This window comes from Drosophila guanche, unplaced genomic scaffold, assembly GCF_900245975.1.
Source record: "Drosophila guanche unplaced genomic scaffold, DGUA_6, whole genome shotgun sequence".
In the NCBI taxonomy this organism is placed as follows: domain Eukaryota; kingdom Metazoa; phylum Arthropoda; class Insecta; order Diptera; family Drosophilidae; genus Drosophila; species Drosophila guanche.
Window position 1 is genome coordinate 3,003,758 of NW_022995749.1, and position 21,216 is coordinate 3,024,973.

At 44.9% G+C, this 21,216-nt stretch overlaps 1 protein-coding gene across 2 annotated transcripts; it reads left to right on the forward strand.

The window, feature by feature from the left end:
* The first annotated feature begins 409 nt into the window (after positions 1-409).
* Positions 410-21,065, forward strand: LOC117585032 (dedicator of cytokinesis protein 1). Of its 2 annotated transcripts, XM_034274276.1 has the most exons (16): positions 410-967; positions 8,860-8,971; positions 11,598-11,754; positions 11,827-12,096; positions 12,163-13,453; positions 13,513-13,801; positions 13,860-14,201; positions 14,257-14,431; positions 15,666-15,779; positions 16,501-17,341; positions 17,404-18,955; positions 19,021-19,107; positions 19,302-19,383; positions 19,453-19,623; positions 19,676-19,823; positions 19,886-21,065. In XM_034274276.1, the coding sequence occupies exons 1-16, from the start codon at positions 919-921 to the stop codon at positions 20,221-20,223; spliced, it is 6,018 nt and encodes a 2,005-aa protein (XP_034130167.1). In that variant the 5' UTR covers positions 410-918; the 3' UTR covers positions 20,224-21,065. The 2 variants fall into 2 exon arrangements, with proteins under 2 accessions (XP_034130167.1, XP_034130169.1); XM_034274278.1 differs by lacking the exon at positions 15,666-15,779.
* The last annotated feature ends 151 nt before the right edge of the window (positions 21,066-21,216 follow it).

The window sequence follows — 21,216 nt, forward strand, 5'->3', positions numbered from 1 at the left end:
TATATCATAATATGTTGACGTCGAAATTGAACAATCATTTCAAAATAGGTGCATATTATCGGCAAATTCGTTCCACTTATCGCACAGAAATACCGATATTTTAGGAACTTTCATCGCCAGACTTTTCCCTCAAGGCCTTTTTAGTTTGAACCTTGTTTTATAAACAATCGAGTAAAAGAAAGTCTTGAAAGCTAGTCAATCCTATGGAAAATGTATTAAACAAACATACGAATTTTTGGGTCTAGTGCTAAGAGTCTCAGCTTCTTAGTAATATTAAGCCGAATATCAAAATCAAGGAATATGTTTCTAATCGATATGTTTATGGTATATTTTGAAAATGAAAAAGAATATTTCGGTATATTTTCGAGGCCCCGACGGTATATTTGATCGATAATTCCGCGGTCACACTGGTCCAAAAACTCAACAAGCGCGGGAGCTCGACAGAAAACAGAATTTAATTAATTTTGAACAAAACGGCAGGCAACATGAGCTCGCGTGTGTGTGTGCGTGCGAATGCGGGACCGTGAGCGTGAGCGTAAGCGGAGATTATTAGCTGAGCGGCGGCGGCCAACTCCCCAAGTGAGAACAAATTGAAAAAAAAAAAACAGCGCTAAATGCTGTAGTAAGAGACCTACACTAACGTTAATTAAACGAAATCCGTTGTGCAATAATAAGTGTATTAGTTTTGTCCCCATTTGTTATTAATTACTTATCGGTATGAAGAAAATGCCAGAAACTGAAATTCACCTACGTGTTGCTTAATTTGTTGTTTTTCTGTTTTCTGCAAACGAAAGTCCATTTGTTGCTGCATGTGTGCGTGTTCTCCCTTGTTCGTGTAACCATAAGCGTGATCGTGATAGTGATCGAGAGTGTGTTTGTGGTAAAAGTTGGCGAAAATAACAACAAAAGCGCGACAAGATGACTGCCGTGTGGAGCGATTGCAATGCTAAGCAAGCATTCGGCATTGGTGAGTGTTAAAAGGTTTAGACTTCTAAGCATGGCCATAAATTGGCTAGAATATAGCGCCAAAAAATAATGTTTAAACAAAGTGCTGCTGCGGGCGTAAACAATCTTAAATGATTGCCTATGAACTGCTTCGATTGTTGTTTTTGGCTGTGGCTTCCCAGAAACCCGCCTACACGCGGTGCTCTCTCTCTATCTCTCTCTACACACACCTCCCTTCATTTCTTGATACTAGCTGTTTTTGAGCACTCTCTTGCCTCCCGCTGTGCTAGCTGCGTTTTGTACGGTAACTTGTTGCACCTTCTCGCTTGCACTCGCAGGCCATGTGGTCGACTGCGTTCTCCTGTTTCTCCCGCACACCAATTTCGTTTTTCTTTCAATTTCATCCTGTTTTCCCAGCCTCCCGTTCCGCCGCCGTCGCCAGTCATTCAACACTAGCAGAGAATTCTGAGATTTGATCTTGAAACGAAAACCTGTTTTCTATCATCTGCCTGTCTCCGCCTCAGCCTCAGTTGTGTGCACTCAGTTGCAACGCGACTGCAACCCAAGCATCCATATCCATTGTCTTTACACATATCTGTGTGTGTGTGTTTGTTAATCCCAGCCTATTCATTGGCAGTGACCATGAAATATCTAATCGCGACCCGTTTTACGTACGAGTACGTGTAAATTTTTTTTATAGTTCGCGGCACATTCGCTTTGTTGACCTTTTCTACGCCGGTGCAATGGGATGATCAATAGATATGACCTGCTGGGGTTTGGCCAGGGCATCCAGCGCTACAGGTAGACTACAGGAATTCGGTTGAGTGGTGGGACAAGTAGAATGGAACAGTGGAGTGGAACAGAGAACTCACTCAAATTCACGATATCTGTCGTAATCAGTTAACACTCGAACGGAGCCCAACTCATCATTGTTTGTTTGCACTTGTTATTTACACATGTTTGCATTTGCCTCTACCTTTACCTCTGCCTATGTCGCCTGTTTGCCCTTTTTTTTGGGTGTGTTTGCGCTTGTATTTACTGTCGAAATCATTTTGCGTACTTAATACTCCTTCTGTCACACCACTAACGCCACCCACCACCACTACCACCAGTACAGTTACCGTTCCGCTGCAGGGCGTGGTCAGGTGCGGGTACAGTGGTGGCTCAGAAATGAAAACCATCTGAAGATATTTGGAATATTTTCGAATTAAAAAAGCAATTCTAATAGCAGCTTCTAAACCAATTTTTCGGTTAATTTCAACTAAATGTGAATTTTGTTTTCCATGTTCCATGATTCCTGGGTACCCACTGTACTCATAAAATGTAATCTAGCGTTACCTTCTACGCTACGCTTTTGGAAGAGTGGGCCAGTGAGAAGAGAGCGGAGGGGTAGAGGTCGAGAGATAAGTTGGTTAAGTTGGCAGACGACATTGAGTTGCGATTTGGGTGTTTCTAATGCGATATGCCTCAGAATTGAGTGCGCTCTTCCCTTACATCAATTCGATTTCTAGAACGCACCCCCCAAGCACTCACAATGCATGTAACTGTATTTAACTGTTTATCAGCAGCCGTTTGATGTATTCTTGTCTTATCGCAGTTCTTTTTTTGTTGTATTTCGTTTGCTCTTTTTGTTGTTGCCTCTGCCCCGCCCGGCGTCTTGAAAGTTTTAACAACACATCTACAGCTGTATTGAGGATTGCAGCGCGATAAACAAGGCATTTGTTGTCCCACATTTGAAAAAAGTTTGTTCAACATTATTCATATGTATTGGCAAATTTGCTAGGCAGGGGACCTTGGTTAGGGTTGGGTGACCCTCGTGCGACCCATTGCTTATTCATTAGACTTAATTTCCATTTATTGAATAAATCGCGATAAAGTTTGGTAATCGCTTTATCATTTTATGAGCCACAATATGTGTGTATGGTCTGGCATACATATAAATTAAATATGAATACACCCATGTACAAATGTATGTATGTATGTAAATATGTATGAGTGTGGCTGAGCGTATGCTAAATTAAAATGAACTGAAAGAGCGCTCTCGGCCTCCTGCATTGTAGGAATACACACACACACGCATACTATACACACATCCCGTTCTATCCTGAGGATGCCTTGTGGCTGGCGACGACATCTTCACTGCTCTACTCCACTGTTCATTGCCTTTAGTGGGACTGCACCTGCAACTCTCCACATCACCACCACCTCCTCTCTCTCACTCGTTCTCTCGCTCTCCCACTACCTTTCTGTATTTACACTTGGCTCAACAGTGCCTGGTGGGTGGGGAGGAAGAGGGAGTGCATTCTACTTCTAAATTTGAATAGCAACAAAAACAAAAAAGAGCCTTAATAATAAATACAACAACACGATAAAACGAAACGAAATGAAAGACACAGGGGGGAATGGGGAGAAAGAGCAGACGTTAAACTTAATGAGGCTTGGTAGCAGGGAAATGTGTAAGAGAGTGAGTGAGAGGAGTAGTTTTTTGTGTGATTTTTGGAGTCTAGCTTTTCTCGATTTAATTAAAATTTTCCAGCTCGTTGGTCTTGGCCGAAGCATGCAAGTGCCCTCTGATTTGCATAATTGCAAAAACGCTTTCCCTTTTTCATTTCCCTCGAGTGAAAACTTCGATATCCACTGACCAGGAAATACGAATAAAGCTGTGATCATTCATGCCTGTGGAGGGTTCGGTTCTTGAATTTCAAAGAAAAGAAAATAGTGCGTGGCTCTATTTTGGAGGGGAGAATAAGAAATATGCTCACCCCCTCAGCGTTTGTTGTTATCTCTCGTGTCAGATGTCCGCAACCCTCAATCCCCACATCCATTCCGCCCCTCCTGCCGTCAGCTGCATCATTGTTTGTTTTGCTGACTCAGAGACGGGACTCATACACTAGAGAATGCGACGACTCCGCCTTGGATTCCGAATAGATTGAGAAACAACTTCACACATCATCATCCATTTGCGACCCACAACATCTAACTATCCTCCAATTCCCATTTCCATTTCCACAACTTGCAACGAATCTCTGTTTTCCGTTTTGCAATCAAATTGGTACTCAATCCGCCTGCCCATCCCCCAACCCACCCTCGCTCGTGTCACTTTGACTCTCTACGACTCGCATGCTAATTGGCCGAATGCTATCTTCGATTCGTTGCTGAAATTGCTTAATTAAACATAAATTGCCGGGCCTCAGTGCAGGGCAGAGAGCAGTAGTTTGTCCCATCCGATTCTGATTCCGATTCCGATTCCGATCGAGAAAGTGTACCCCGAGGGGGTGTGTCTGTGTGAGGAAAAGGGAGGAGATTATTGTCATAAAAACGATGCGTCATCCATGCAATACAAGTGAAAACTGGTTTCAGTTGAATATATAAGTAAATAATACAAATTCTAAGGTTGCAAAGGTTGTTGGAATACTCATCCAAATTGATAAAGCTCCTTCTCCGCCTCTCCAAAAATGCCATAAGACCCCAGCAGATTCCACATTGTCCTCAAGTGATTTTATCAAATGCCTCCCCCCCCCCCCCCCATCAAATGGGTCAAGTTTGTGTTTACATTTCCTCTCTTTGCATAGAGGTACCGCAGTTTTTTATGGCCCTGCTGTTGCTCCGTAATAATAACTTTTTGTTGTCTTTTATCAGCATTCTTTTCTTTTCGTTTTGTTTCTAATTTTTTTGCTGCCTTTTTTTTACGACCGTCTCGACATTAACCGTAACCGTTTCAACCAAAACACAAGACTCAATGGCCGCGGTGTACTTGGAGGGCTATGTACTGGTTTTATGAATTTATGGGCCATTAAATGTTATCAGGAAAATGGGTTCGTTTGGGCACCATACCCCATCCCAACATCTCCGACATTCCCTGCCATCAGCATAGGCAATATGTTTAATTTTTAATGTTTTTAATGCTTTTTTTTGTCACTGTAAATTATGAAACACAGAGCTGGGTGGGTGAATGCCATGTGTGCTTCAAATTTGTTTAAAATCGATCAATTTGTAAGATTACCTGAAGTGTTAGCAGGCTCTCAGCTTGTCTGCGTGATGCGTGCACAATGAGTTTGAAACTAATTAGCAAAATGTATTAAATTGTTTACCTTCCACAAAATTATTATTTAATTTCACACACACACACACAAATAGAAAATGTCTAATTATAAATTCCAGCGATTTCATCTTCCTCCCTGCACTTTCAATTATTTCCACTAAACAAACAATAGAGCTCCCACAATCCGCCCATATTTAGATTCGTACTCGTACAAGGTATATATTTTCATGGGAGTGTGTACATTAATCCCCCAGCATTCTCTTTTGAGATCTTCCCAGTGGCAGGAGAATCGTTCTGTGCTCAAGAATTATGTGTGTATAATTAGTCAATGTGAGGGGCAGCAACTACTATATACAATTTAAGTTAACTGATGAGAATCGTTATAATTAACCCTCGAAAATATACACTACAATTCGGCAATTATACGTTTAAAATACGTACAGATATTTGTGGATATAGAAGAAGATTAGCTCATAGAATCTACGTAGTACTTACTCTACAGAACGTAGAGAGAGAACGGGAAAACGCTAATAAATATAAATATATAATTTGCATATGTGTGTGTGAGTGTATGTATTTTGAACATATATAGCCATCAAGAATCTTCTCTGAGCCCCGCGTGCTATTTAAACCTGAAATTTCAAAATGAGCCAAGTCGTTGTCGTCGCTCGCTGTGGCTGGCTCTGCTGTCCGTCCAGTCATCACTAGCAGTCACGATCATACTTTGTGGGGCTCCAAGCGCTGTCCAAAGCGCTAACTTGAGAGACGCTGACTGCGACGCCAACTCCCGACACCAATTGATGACGAAGCGCCACTGTTTTTGTTGTGGTTGTGTTTTTGCATACCCAGTAATCAGCATAGATTAAATGGGTGTTTTGCTTCTTTACAACTCACGTATTTAAAAGCTTTGTCCCTTAAAGCTGGGAGGTTTTATCTATCAATTTAAAATAAATATATAGAATTATAATAAATTAGAATATGCCTTCCTATTTTGCATTGAAAATTCGTTAACAATTTTAATTAGAAACATCCTTTTGATGGTATCAATTAGTCGACTATCGCTGGTTTTTTTTTTGTATTTTGGTTTTCTTTCTTTGTATATCCATCTTTTATTGTTCTGCTTCATTATCTAGGAACCTTTTTGCGAGAGAAGGCCTGGAGGGAGACACACTTTGTTCACGTGCTGTTGGGGGCAGTCACGTCTCCCCATCACCCCATTCCATCTCTCTTTCATCGCCTGTCCAACTGCAGCTGCATCCGCTGCACCGAAGCTGACTTGGGGAACTGTGCATAATTTTGTTTGGTTTACCTGCCTGTTGAGTGTGGTGTTGACTGTGTTGGCCCTTTGTGTTGTACCCTTTTTTCCCATTTCCCATGACCATTGAGCCGTGTCCCTAGCTGTCCCTGTCCCACACCCTATCCGTTTTGCGTATTTTTAGCTCTCGGAAACTTGTGCATTTCATTATTATTATTTATGATTGTTTCCGCTAGTCAACAAGTTTGTCCAAGTGGATGTGGATGCAGGAACGAGACTTGGGATAGGCCGCGTATGCTTATCATCGCGTAACTGGAGGGAAGGAAATGAGCTCGATTTAATGACGTTTTTGATAATTCTTCCACTTCCACTCCCTCTCTCATTCTCATTCTTTCACTCTGGTTCTGTCTGTTTTACCCACTTCTTTCTCTGGGGTCAAACAAGGTGTGTCGTCGTCGTCGAAGCCTTTTGGCTTCCCACTCCGACGACTCTGAGTGATTGAATGACCGCAGCGTAAAGTTAACGTAGCAGCGACTGACGCTCGCGTCGACGATGCTATGATTCACTTGCCATTTCCAAGTAAGTTTTTACTTGCGCATAAGTAGCCGCAAAAACCAGAAGCATATCGAAATCAATTCCATTTAATTTTGTTGTTTTATTTGCAAAAGTTGCATTCCAAATGGTCTTCTGGTGTTGTTCCATTTGTATGTGAATTGAGAAACTTTCCAGACCCTGGATGTCTCTCCTAGAACAGGCTCTCGCTCAACTGGTTTGCCGCAATTGACCCAGTCCCACTCGTAGTCAACTTTCCACTCAATTGGACAGGCGAAAAGTAGCAGAAGAACAGACTCGCGCTCGCTTTCTCGCCTCCTCCACTCTTCCCATACAAAAGCAAATGTAAAGCAAGAAGCAAAAAAAACCAAAGTGACAGACAAATCGCACTCTCTTATCTCCGCACACAAACCCACACACACACACACACACACACACACTCATAGACGAACTACCTTTTGCAAATCGTCATCATTGGGACTCTTTCCCCACTCTTGCACTCTCATTTAAGCGCATAAGCAGACAAAGCGGCACATCACAACAACAACAAGGTACCTTTAGCTGTGTTGTTGCTGCTGCTGCTGCTGCTGCTGTCGCTTTAATGTGCTGTGGAGGTCGTTCTCACTTTATTTCGCTTGTTATGCTTTTCATCGGGCAGAGAGCGGCCTGCGGCAGAGCTTCGGTCATTGGACCGTGGAGGATGTTGGAGATTTTGTTGTTGCTTTTGTTTTTGCTTTTACTGCCGCTGCGCAGCCGCCATCGGCACCACACGGAGAGCGTGCCACGCAAAGAAGCGGCTTAAATATGTTTTCCATTACACTTTCTCATAGAAGCGTATGAGTTTGCTTTTAGGTAGGCTCGATCTGCCTCTTATTTAATTGAAACCTTCACACACTGAACCTGCTTTTCCCTGACCTCTGCCAGGGTTGACTTGTGTTGAAACTAACAGGAAGGTGGTACAGTTCTACTAGTGTACGACTGTACTTTCTCTCCTTCCGTATTCCGATTCAGCTAAATTCATTAAAAATTTTAGTTTGAAAGGGTATTAAATGCTTCGATGCGCTAAGATATGTACCCTGCTTTCTTTCTTGTTGTCTTTTATGCTTGACAGCGGCACTTCGGTTGGTGCATCCCTCCAACACTATCATCTTAATTCGTACATAAATACATGCTTATATACTTACAAACGTATACATAAGTAAGTTTATGTATTTATTATAAGGCGCATATCTAAACACTTGCATTATCAGCCAAGGAGGAAGTATTTATGCCGGAGACGATGACGATATCGTCGTTGCGTTCGGTTTCGTCGCTTCGAGTGAAAACTCTTGTTATGTCGCATTGTGGTATGCCTCATCTGCTGCTAAAGCTAGATGCTGCATATCTTATATAGAAATACGAGAATGGGAATTTCCTGGATTTCATCTACTATTGAATGGGAATCCCGTATATTGCCCATACTATCCTCACAGAAGGATCTGAACTGTACATGCTTGGAGATATACATACATATGCGTATAACGTGCCATAGATTACCCTTTCCGGAAAATGCGTCTCAGACATACTCGTACGATAGCTGTTTTGGGGTTTATCGGGTTTCCCACTTTGAGGAAGTGCCAATCCAATTCCCAATTGCGTTTCTGGTTCAAAGTGTATTTGCAGTTAGACCTCACGTAGAATAGAATATAATGAACTGTGCTGCGGATGCTGTGATGGTGGGGAGAGGGTTAGGGAGGGGTTGGGTTTATCAAATATCCCATCCGCTGTGGGGCGCGCACTGAGCGACAGCTCAGCCAGTTTCCGATGATCAGCGATGATTCCCCCCACTGTGGAGTGACGGTGACTTGGGGGTTAAATGATAACCTTCTGCTCCCGTTGATGTCGCTGCCCAGATTCAGATAGGTGAGCGCTGATTCTGATTTTTGCTGCCATTACGCTCAGTCCACCACGGGCCGACTGCTGTGAAAGGTATTTCTCTATATGTACCAACAACGGGCCGTTAAATTGTTATTCTCCTTTCATTTGACACTAATTTTGAATTCTATATTCTTTTGAATTTTTACAGCCAAGTGCAATTTCGATCAGGAGAGGAAGCCTCATCGCTTGAATCTGGATGTGGGCGATGCAGTAATAATACTCAAGGAGACCACCCACTGGTACTACGGCTACAAGCAAAAGTGAGTGTACATCAAACAGATTATGTGAAATCACCCAAGTTGTGGTTCCATTTTCAGACTACAACGAATTAATCACTTTATAAATAATTACTGTATTTCCAATCTATATTCACATAAAACCCAAAAAGTGGCGAAAAACTAAACCATTTTTACACTTAGGCTATCGATAAATTATCGAATTACATGATAAATAATAAAAAAAATCGATAATTTATTGATAGAAAACTAACTAGAAAATCACAGCCATAAGTTTTCCTTTTGAGTAAATTATTGCTTTGTCCGCTGGTGCTGGCTGCCTTCTGCCATATTTTTTTGTAATCAACAATCAGCTTGGTAGATCTTTTCCCCGCGACTTTCACTGCAATCTCTCGTTTTGTCTAATGCATATTCATGAAAAACAAACTCGCATCTCCCAGACAACAGACAGGAGACAAGAAAGAGTTCAGAAACGGAAATGCTTGAAACACATTTCTCTCGCACATGCAACAGAAAATCAGAGATCGGAGATCGTAAATCAGGTACACAAGCTCCGCCCATTTGTTGCATGAGGCTGCTATGTTCTGTTCTGTGTTTACTCCCATGGATCGAATCGAATCGAATCGAATTGGGAAATAGTCTGTGTTTTCCCCAGGGCAAAACGTCTTGCCCAATCCTCTTCAATCCTTTTGCTGCCAACATTTCCAACATATGCCACCATATGTGGCAGGGTAAAGCAAAAAGTTGCATCCCAAAAGATAAATTTTTTCCCCGCCCCATGCCACAGTTTATTATTTGACCCTTTTGGTGTGCCTCTGCCTGTGCCTCTGCTTCTGTTTTTGGTTTGTTTGGGTATTGTTTTTCTTTTGAGTTTTCCCATCATTCGTTTGGGTTTCTGTGTTGGTTTTTATCTATAGACGGGTCTGTCTTGTCAGCAGTATACGGACTGACCGACAACTGGGGGTCTGTGTCCAGCCACAGCCACAAGCACAGTTTGTTATCGCATTGAGAGAGAGAGAGAGAGAGAGAGACAGAGAGAGAGAGACAGAGTCAGAGGGAGAAGGGGTAACGCCAGCACACTCAACAGAATTGACGAGAGCTGACCTTTTTCTATATTTCTGCTGACCCACAGCGTACCCCCAACAATACTTTCCTCAGCAAACAACCAAAAACCGAAGCAAAAGATTCAGAGTCAGAGCCAGGGACAGATACAGAGATACAGATACACTGATGAAGATACAGATAGACTGAAGAACATACAGATATGTACATTGATGGAGAGACTGAGAACCGCCGACAGATCTCTGGCGGATGGAAGAACAAATATTAATAAAGAAAGTAAATAAATAAATATACAAAAATTCCAACCGATCACAGTGGGAACTCGGGAGAAGAGGTTTTCGTGGTTTGTTGGATAGTAAAAGATACAAATTTATTGTAGAAAAGCACTAATGATATTTTAAAATAAATAAAATAAGATTTGTAGAACAAAATCATAAGAAATTTCCTTAAGCTATCAAAGATTTAATCTGAATTTGTTCTTAAATCTAAGTGGATATTTAAATTTCTAGTTTTAAGTAACACTTTTGCCTCCGCTATGGCCAGTGTTCACTGTAGTTACTTCGTATATCCATCCGTACCCAAGAATTGGTGGCACTTAAGAAATTCTTAATGCGAGACCCTGATGATAACCCCTTTGCCCCGCGAACATTTAATGTTTGCTTTTGGTTCAAATCTTGTGTGCGTTTGTGTGTTTTTCGCTCTCTCTCTCTCTCTCTTGTTGTTTATAGGAAAATATCAATTTTAATTGAACATTTTCTCACGATTTTCCGATCGTAAATTAAGCGTTGGATTGAACGGGAGGAGAGGTAGGGGAGATGCCTGTAAATTGGAAAATGGTCAATCCAACTGAAGGTTAACTTGGGAGAGAGAATTTTGGGGTACCTGAACGGAAACGTAACAGAAAATTATAGATCAACAGTTGAATAGCAAGGAAGCGCCTACTGTTGACTATGGAGAAGCATTACTGGTATCGCTGGAATAGAGAGAGAACAAAGAGAAGCGGGAGGATAGTAGTACAACAAATGATGAATGAATGAGTGAATGGAATGCCTCTTTTGGAGCAATTAAAGCGGGCCACCCCGCATGTCAAGCAACGAATTGAGCCAAATTAAAGCATTCTTTCCATTTCCATTTCCATTTGACAGTGTCACACTTTGAGCGCACTTCCTCTGCCCCGTCCCCTACTGCAGGCGCACAGATATACAGACAGTTACAGCGGCAGACTCAGAATCAGCTTTGGGTTTTACTTGTATGTACTCTGGGGTTGGGCAATTCATCAGCACCAACAGCATCGCTGGATGGATGGCTGAATATGAAATTGTGTCAGATATGCATGTAGATACACACATAAATGTGAAGCCCACAGTGAAGCCTTTTGCTGCAAGGCAGAAGCAAAAGTGTTTCACTTAGAGAGCGCCCACTGTAGCCACACACACGCACTGGCAATTTGTTGCACTGTCGCTGACTGTCCCCTCAGCGCCAATGCAATCTCCCAGCTCCCATCTGCAGACCACATTTAATGACTTCCACCACTCCCCCACTTTACCACTCTGACTGACTCTTTGTGTGTTTTTTGTTGCTGTTTCAGAGCCAAGGAAACGCGCGGCATATTTCCCAAGACCTATGTGCATCTGTGCGAGTACAGCATTGTCAATGGAGAATTCTGCATCCAGCGCACAGACATTGTCGAGGAGATTACCAAAGTGCTGCTGGAGTGGGGCGCCATAGCGAAGAGTTACTTTTTGGTAAGCCACAGGATCACCAAAAAATCAACTAAAATCATTGTTAATTATTTGAACTCTTTGTTTTTTCTGTAGAGCACAAATCCAAGCTTTCAAAAGATTCGCCGCAAAATGAATGAATTGAATAATAATCGAGCCGCTTTGATCTCCGGCAACCTGCCACTGGATGAGGTTCGCAAAGTAAAGCTGCTGGCCACGGCCCAGATCGATACAGGGAACAAGATCCTCAGCCTGGACATGGTGGTGCGTGATGAGAGCGGGGATATACTGGATACGAATGCCATCTGTACCACAGAGCTGTACGAGCATCATGTCCATGCCGTGACACGCATCGAGAAGGCAAATGTGAGTTTAAAGATTTATCTGCCAAGCAGCATGGACACTGAATCCCTTTTGTGTACCCTCCTTTAGCGCCTCTCAAGCGAAAGTGGAACCACCCGCAGTCTCAACAAATACTCGCACAACATCCTGTTGCATGTGAATGCATTCGTTTGCAAGTTCCAGGAGGATGCCGACCTGCTGTTCACCCTCTTCGATGGCGAGACACACAAGCCGATAAGCGAGAATTATGTGGTGAAGTGGTCGCGCACGGGCATTGCCCGAGACATTGAACAGATCGACAACAATCGTGTGCTCTTCACTGATCTCAGCAGAAGCGACCTGAACATTGCCAAAATGTATCTGGTGTGCTATGCCATACGCATTGGCTCGATGGAGGTCAAGGACTCGGCCGATTCGAAGCGCACCAGCATGAGCATAGCCAACAGTGTCCTGACAGCCGCCAGTCGAAAGCATTCGCAGCTGTCTGTCAGCTCAAATGGGTCTTCGGGCAGCACGGGGGAGTACATACTGCGGCGGCCATTTGGGGTGGCCTGCAAAGATCTGACGCCCATCATTAGCAAGTCGGAGGACTATCGGGGGAACCTCGACCTGCCGTTCATCATGTGCGAGAAGGACACGCTGGACGGTACGCTGCGGAAGCTGATTGCCAACAAGGATATCGGAAAGATTGACTCCAAGATGGCCGTGACCATTGAGGTGCTGCGCGGCGACATCAAGCAGATTAAAGAGGACTTCCCCCGCCTGGTGCACAGCAATGTGCCAGTGGCCAGGAAGATGGGCTTCCCCGAGGTCATACTGCCGGGAGATGTGCGCAACGATCTTTACCTGACGATATGCAGCGGAGAGTTCGCAAAGACGGCCAAGAACGTGGAGGTGTCGGTGTGCGTGGCCAATGAGCACGGCAGCCTCATGCCGGGCGTCATTAGCATGGGCGCTGGCCATCCGCCCATCGACGAGTACAAGTCGGTGGTGTACTACCACGAGGACAAACCGAAGTGGCACGAGACCTTCAAGATTCATGTGCCCATCGAGGACTTTAAGCAGTGCCATTTGCGATTCACCCTAAAGCATCGCAGCAGCAACGAGCAGCGCGACAGGCAGGACAAGTCTTTCGTTCTGGCTTATGTGCGTCTCATGCAGGCCAATGGCACGACCATAACACAGGGCCAGCATGTCCTGGCCGTCTACAAAATCGACCACAAGAAGTACGACAAATCGGAGGCAAACTGTTACATGGAGTTGCCATCGACCCTCGCCGAGCTGCAGGGCACCAAGCCCTCAAATAACGCCATGACGCTCCTGCCCAAGGATCAGCTAACAATTGGTGTGAATCTGTGCAGCACAAAGCTCACGCAGAGCGGTTAGTAATCAGACTTTTACTCACTGGAGGCACTCCCACTAATCATTTGCTCTTTCCAGTGAGCCTTTTGGGCCTTTTGAACTGGTCTGCGCACAAGGAGACACTCGAGCAATCCCTCAATGCTCTGTGCACAGTGCCTGGGGAGGAGGTGGTCAAGTTTCTGCAGGACATACTTGATGCTCTGTTTAACATTCTGGTGGAAAACGATCATCCGGAGAAGTACGATCAGCTGGTATTCATGAGCATCATTCATCTGATCGAAACGGTGTCCGAACTGAAGTACCAGCACTTCCTCACCGTCCTTGACGTCTACATTAATGAGAGCTTCTCCTTTACGCTGGCCTACACGTGAGTGGATCAGAGATCTCTGCAGATCTAGGCGTTAGCTAAACATTTTCTCCCTTAGCAAACTGATGGATGTGCTGCAGAAGAACATCCGCGAAGCCATTACACCCCGAGAGAAGTCCGCAGATGCCGAGGAGAGTGCAGAGGTGCGGCGGCTGTACAAGACCACGCGATACCTGCACTACGTGATGAAGTTTGTGATTAGATCGAGGGTGCTCTACGCGGAGATGAACTGCAATACGGACTATGTGGACTTTGCCACGCGGCTGCAGGAGCTGTTGCGCATGTTCATCGACATGATTGGGTGCCCGAGCAACCTGCTGAAGTCGGAGGGAGCTTTACTCAAAAATCTGCACATAATAGCCACCGATCTGATGCAGGTCTTTGATCAAGTGCGATTGAGGTGAGTTTGTAGAACTCTTTCAATGGCTGCTTTATTCTAATGTACATTTTTTTAGCGTTTCTATTGTGGAGATACTGGAGAAGTTTCCGCCGCGTCGTTTGACACAGTCCAAAATGGGCTGCATCAAGGATTTCGTGGAGACGAAGTTGTTCAGTTCGCCCAAGTGTCGGGCGATACTGTTGCCCGTGTTCTGCAAGCACATCAAGGATCATCTCGAGAGCAAGGAGGAGGTAGGTCGCCCATCCAGCAGCTACTCCATTGCGTGTGTCCCACTAATTTGTCATTATTATGGGAATCCTTATGCATTTTGTTTGTTAATCCCTAATCCGATGCATCCTATTCTCGATATCGATTCGTAATTGTCCTCGACAAACGCAAAATTAAAACATAACCCAACACATGATTAAGGCCGAATCCCTGGATCCGAAAGTAACTAACTTTAAAACAGAGCTTCAACTACTTTTACTTAATATTCCATATATAAAATGCTCATTGAAATACAATTACCATCCAAGATACAAGATAAACATAAATTTTGGGTATACGATCCATCCATTCTTGACATGTGACTTGTGTTAATTTTGCTCAGAATTTCAGTACGGATTTTAGTTTAGTATTTAGTTTTAGAACAAACCTTTAGTTAGTATGATAAGCATGTTGCATTTGCTTGATCGTTTTTATTGGCATGCGATTGAACTATTAATTGAATGATTGATTGTTCGTGTTCTATTGTCTGCTGTTTACTGTTATGTTTTATGTGTCGTATATGATTTGTCCACGTCGTAGACTAAGCACCCACCCATACAATCTCATGTGTGTACAAAAGTAGCGATGCTAGGATCGTTCCATTCTTAGCTAGAGATCTTCTGTTTTATTCTGTTTGTGTGTAGTGGGGCCTTAGAGAACACTCGTGTAAATGCTGGGATGAATTTTTAGATTAGTTTTGCAACCAACCAACACACCACCCACCTCTCACTGTCATCGTCCATCTTTAGAAATGCAATTGGCATTTGGCAACACTGCAATTCATAATCACACGCACACACACATCACACCATCCACCATTTGGGTGCAGCAGTGCACTCACATACACACATCCACCTAGAATCAGCTGTGAATGTACCGACAACAACAACAACATACACATATTCACACGGAACGTGAGCACTCTCTTGCGATCGCTCTTTCTCTCTCTTCACTCACTGGCACCGTAATAATGCGCTCTCTCTTTCTGTATCTGACTCTTTCCTTGTCTTAATTTCATTGCAACTAAATGTTTTTCGTTTAAAATATTTAAAAAACAATATCAAAATATTTATTTACACACTCACACACACAACAAATCAATGCATCCAATTTGATGGATTGCTGTTGCTGTTGTTGCTGCTGCTGTGCTCTGTTGTATCGTTCTCGTTGTTGCTATCACACAAATCGAACGAATCCGCCTTGTACGCTAAAAAATAGGGAGACACGAAAACCGATATCTGGCAGCAAGAAAAGAATCTTTCGAAAGCCGCCAAAGTGCTCGGACAGTCGAAATCCCAACTGCACACTCGTGAAACGACTGCCAACAAAAAGGTAAACGATTAATTAATCCCACTCACAAATGCACTCTCACTCAGATCAGGTACTCTCTCCGCACCCTCTACTCCAATCCACTCAGCGGGGTGGGGGCATCCATCTGCTGCACCTGTAATTCTCTTGAACTTTTTGTTTCTTACACCCACCATATTGCTGTTGTGCCCTTGCAGAGGGTAATATATTTATTGTATGTAGATATCTGACAGTTAAGTCTGTCTGTTTCTATGATAACTTGCAATCGATCTGCAAGGGTATCAAAAGTTTCGGCACCCGAAGCTAGCCTTCCCCTCTGCTCTCACGCGTAGTATACTGTTTACTCTAGCGCTTAAGTTGTCCCTTGCTCTCGCTCTTGCTCGCCAAAAAAGCTTGGGGCCACTCTACGCTCCCATTGCTTTGAAAGTGTTGCTGAGCTTTCTGCAGGCAAGAAGCTGATCTCGCAGGAGCTTTCGTGGTCGCCTCGTCCGCTAAGTTAAGCTTAAGTTTGTTTCGAGCTTTTTAACATTCAATTTTCGTGTTCTTTGCTCTACTCTTTAACTGCAACTGCAACGTTTATTTATGTTAACTATAATTATAATTAATAATTATTACTTTAAAGGACAGATAGTCCTAGTCGGAAACTCGCAGAAGCCGCGACATATGATGAACCCCTGACCCCACACAGATCCACCCACCACACAGTCACGTTGAGATCTTCACTAATATGTCATTCCATTGCCAGATTGCCGAGTGCATCAACATTATGAACAACATACTGAAGCTGCTGTATCGCACGGATGTGGGAGCCACCCATAATGACATTCGGGATATAATGATCATTCTGCTGCGCACCGTGATGAAGGCGGCCCACTCGCTGGACCGGGACACGGGGCTGGTGGGCAAGTTCTTTGCCATTATGTTGGGCATTCTGCAGCGCATGGATGCCCAGCACTACGAATACTTTGTCAAGGATCTGCATCAGAGGTGCGAGCTGAAGGACTTTGTCATCGAAATTCTGCTGGTGTTCGAGGAGCTGGTGTCGCCGCACCAGAAGGCAGTGTTCCCCAGGGACTGGATGGACATGATCATGCACCAGAACACGGTCATCCTGGGTGCCCTCAAGCACCTCAGTGTGGTCATAACGGACTACTTCCTGTGCCCCTTCGAAAAGCAGATCTGGTCGAATTTCTTCCAGTGCTCCATCGCCTTTCTGGTGCAGTCGCCGCTCCAGCTGAACGACTTCAACGACAACAAGCGGCAGATTGTGTTTGCCCGCTATCGGGACATACGCAAGGACACGGCCATGGAGATACGCAAAATGTGGTTCCAGCTGGGCCAGCACAAGCCCAAGTTTGTGCCACAGCTGGTCGAGCCGATACTGGAGATGAGCATGATACCAGAGACGGAGCTGAGACGCGAGACGATACCCATTTTCTTTGACATGATGCAGTGCGAGTACTACAGCTCGCGGCTTGAGATGGAGAGCTATGGCGACACCAAGTACAACAATGCACACCACAAGGGCAACTTTACGGAGTTCAAGACGGCCATGATTGAGAAGCTGGACATACTGATTGGAGCAGGTTAGTTTAGGAACAAATTGATTCCAATTTCCTTACTTAATCATCGTCTTCATCTTCTTCAGGCAAGGGCGATGCGGAGTACAAGCAAATGTTCGAGGAGATCATGCTGGAGCGCTGTGCCGCCCACAACACTTTAAATGTGGATGGCACCAGCTTTGTGCAGATGGTTACGCGCCTGATGGACAAGCTGCTGGAGTACCGATTTATCATCCAAGACGAGAGCAAGGAGAACCGCATGGCCTGCACCTTTTCGCTGCTGCAGTTCTACTCGGAGGTGGATCTCAAGGAGATGTACATCCGCTACGTCTACAAGCTGTGCGCCCTGCACATGGAATTCGAGAACTACACGGAGGCTGCCTTCACGCTGAAGCTGCACACCGAATTGTTGCGCTGGACCGACACGGAGTTGTCGCCGCAGTTGCGTAGCTTTCGGCACAGCCTATGCCGCACCCACAGGGACCTGAAGGAGGCCTTGTACTTTGAGATCCTCGATTATTTCGACAAGGGCAAGCAGTGGGAGTGCGCCATCGATATGTGCAAGGTGCTGGCCCGCCAGTACGAGGAGGAGATCTACGACTACATTAAGCTGGCGGAACTGTTGAAGCGAATGGCGCAGTTCTACGAGAAGATCCTCAAGGAGCTGCGCCACAGCTCCGAGTACTTCCGCGTTTGCTTCTACGGCCGTGGCTTTCCCCGGCTCCTTCAGAACCGCGTGTACATCTTCCGGGGCAAGGAGTACGAGCGGCACAGCGACTTTTGCACCCGAATGCTGGTGCAGCATCCGCAGGCGGAGCTCATGCAAACACTGGAGGCGCCCGGGGAGGACATAACCCAAAGCGATGCCCAGTACATTCAAGTCAACAAGGTGGAGCCCATTATGGACGCTGCGTTTAGCAAGTTCCACGACAAGATCATCTCCAACGAGATCGTCAAGTACTACACAGCCAACAATGTGCAGAAGTTCCAGTTCTCACGGCCCTTCCGCGACAGCAGCGGTGGCGGCGATGATGTGCGAAACCTCTGGCTTGAGCGCACGGAACTCATCACGCGATTCCCTCTCCCGGGCATACTTCGCTGGTTCCCCGTCGTCGAGGCGATTACGTTTAAGATTTCACCCCTGGAACGTGCAGTGGAGATCATGAAGGACACGAATCGGGACATCAGACAGCTGGTAATTCTGCACAAGAGCGACGAGACGCTGCACATCAATCCGCTGAGCATGAAGCTCAATGGGATTGTCGATCCAGCCGTGATGGGTGGCTTTGCCAAGTACGAGGAGGCCTTCCTCACCGACGAGTATCTGGAGGAGCATCCCGAAGACAAGGAGCTAATTGAGGAGCTCAAAGAACTGATTGCCACGCAGATACCGCTGCTGGAGATTGCCATTATGCTGCACCGACAGAAGGCGCCCGATAGCCTAAAGGCCCTGCAGGAGCATCTGGAGAGCTGCTTCTCGGACATGCAGCAGCACGTGGAGACGCGCTACGGCCGCAAGACCTGTGACCTGAAGATAGAACGCGATTCGGTGGTGATGCGACGCACCAACTCCTTTCTGCCGGCCCTCTTCGATAGTGGTTGCAATCGCTTGTCGGAGACCAGCATGGGATCCTCAGAGTAAGTCTCGAAAGGATCGGCCAACCGGCATACTAATTCCCCGTTTTGTTTTTCACCAACTGCAGCAGCGGTCTGTCCAAGTCAACCATTCTGCCCAGGCCACCGACCAACTCCATTAAGTCCACGCTGGCCAGCCTGAGTTTCAACGCGAGGTGAGTGGCAGCATCCCGGAATGTATGAAATGGCATCCCATCCTAACCAGAAACCTCTTTTAACTCCTCTCTCTCTTTTGACATGCTATTTGCTGCTTTTAGTTTGAGAATTTAATTTTGTTTTGATCGAATTTGCTTTTACTTTTATTTTACTTACGTTTTGTTGCTTTGCTGCTGCTGTTTCCATCCCCCAGGCCCAGTTTGGGACACTCGCCCAGCACCAAGAGCAGCAAGAACAAGGACAAGACACCAGCCAAGCGGCGTTCCATGAAGAAGGTAAATAAACCCATCAATGCTCTACCTTACAATCACAACTCAATTTCACTTTCTCTCTGTTTTTGGTAGGATCGTGAAGCGCTTAGTTTTCCCAGCAGTCAATGGTATACGCCACCATTGACCACCATCACCTCGACGCCCGAGAAGGAGATCAACATGTCTATTGGCTCTTTGGCCAGTGCTTCAAACAGCTCGTTAAGTGGTCCCAAAACACCAGATCCTCATGTGCTCACAGAAGAGGTAAAGTTTGACTCCATACACCCAACATTTGCTCAACTATCTGCATTTTTAGCTCACACCAAAGCGACCTCTGCGCTCGGAAAAAGACAAGGAACGTCGCCACTCTAGGCCTGCCAGCATTGCCACGCCCACGGCCAGCATCAAGAACTTCCCGAACGACACACGCTCCCTGTCCGAGAGCAGCAATCGCAATTCAGTTGGTAAGCTAAAGACCAGTCTATCTGTACAGCAGGGATAACGATCTTGCTTTTGGGTGTTGCAGAAACGACAGATTCCACATCGGAGGAAGACATTCGACCACCGCCATTGCCGGCGAAGACACGCGACTCGACCGATTTCACGAGCTTGTCACACAGCATGGACTGGGCACCGAATGGCTATGCGATGCTCAGCACACAGACGAGCTTTACGAGCAACAGCAGCAGCACGGGCACAAGCACGACCATGACAAAGACCAGTATTACAAACAGCACCTACGAGTATTTGGAGGCCACGAACTTTAGTCTGGTGGGTGCTGGGGCTGCCTCACCAGATGGCAGCAAGCCGCGTCCACCAACGCCGCCACCGAAGCCATCGCGGCACAGCAAACACATTCCATAAGGGCCAACGAATCCTGCTACCAGCACCAGCGCAAGCGCCATATAGATACATATGTTTAAGCGTTGTCTAGTGCCAAATATTCCTGTTACACATAGCATATAGAGAGCGTCAGCCACAACGATCTTTGCCTCAACCACTTTGAACGCCTACCAAATAGCCAACGGCAGAGAGAGCCAGCCGCAGAGCACGGAATCAAGTGTCTTAACGAACGATCAGATGTATCCGATAATTAATAGTGTTTAGGTTAAGTGTTTGCGTTAAGTGTTTCAAATGATATTATGTTGAACATGTCATCATTTTCTGTTTAGTTTACAATTACCCCACTGCTTGTCTTCCACAAGTTTTAGATGTATATTTACACGTAAAAAAGCCAGATTCTGATTCAGCAATATGGAAGGAACAAACAAGTGCCACAATCTTTTATATATTCGCAATAAGCATATGCATGCCTAACAAATCGTTTTTATAGCTGAATTGTGTGTCAATTATCAAATACGAAATGCGTTGAGCATGTTTTTTAAAACATTACATTAGAACAATTTTTAAAGTCAAAGAGCGTGAACTATTTACAATGTTTTTTATAACATGATTCTAAATAGAGCCATAAAGTAGAGATCTAGCATATATTACCACATATATAATCCACTTGTCGCACGGCACTCCAGATAAGTTTCTCGAGTGTTTGGCTGAGTGTCAATGTATTCTAATTCTAATGTGAACAAATCAAAATTTTATAATTTCAATTATAATTATAAACAACAATTCGTGTGTAATTACGTACGTATTTTGCGATCTGTGTATCGGCCAAAGATTAAGCAATAATAAACGTATAAATAAGAGTACAAGGCAATCGATTTACTGGTTAAACTTAACCCTTTTTGAAGTTCACCAATCTCAATCACATTCAGCGCATTTTCGCGGGGAGTACGCATATTTCTGGTCGCATGTACAGCGTACAAATGTCGCAGCATTTCCACAACAGTAATGGAACAC

Bases quoted from the DNA above. Each gene is read 5' to 3' on its own strand.
- LOC117585032 (XM_034274276.1), top strand. From the start codon at position 919: ATGACTGCCGTGTGGAGCGATTGCAATGCTAAGCAAGCATTCGGCATT. The intron at 14,202-14,256 runs GTGAGTTTGTAG...ACATTTTTTTAG, and splicing joins TTTGATCAAGTGCGATTGAG to CGTTTCTATTGTGGAGATAC. The intron at 15,780-16,500 runs GTAAACGATTAA...TTCCATTGCCAG, and splicing joins AAACGACTGCCAACAAAAAG to ATTGCCGAGTGCATCAACAT.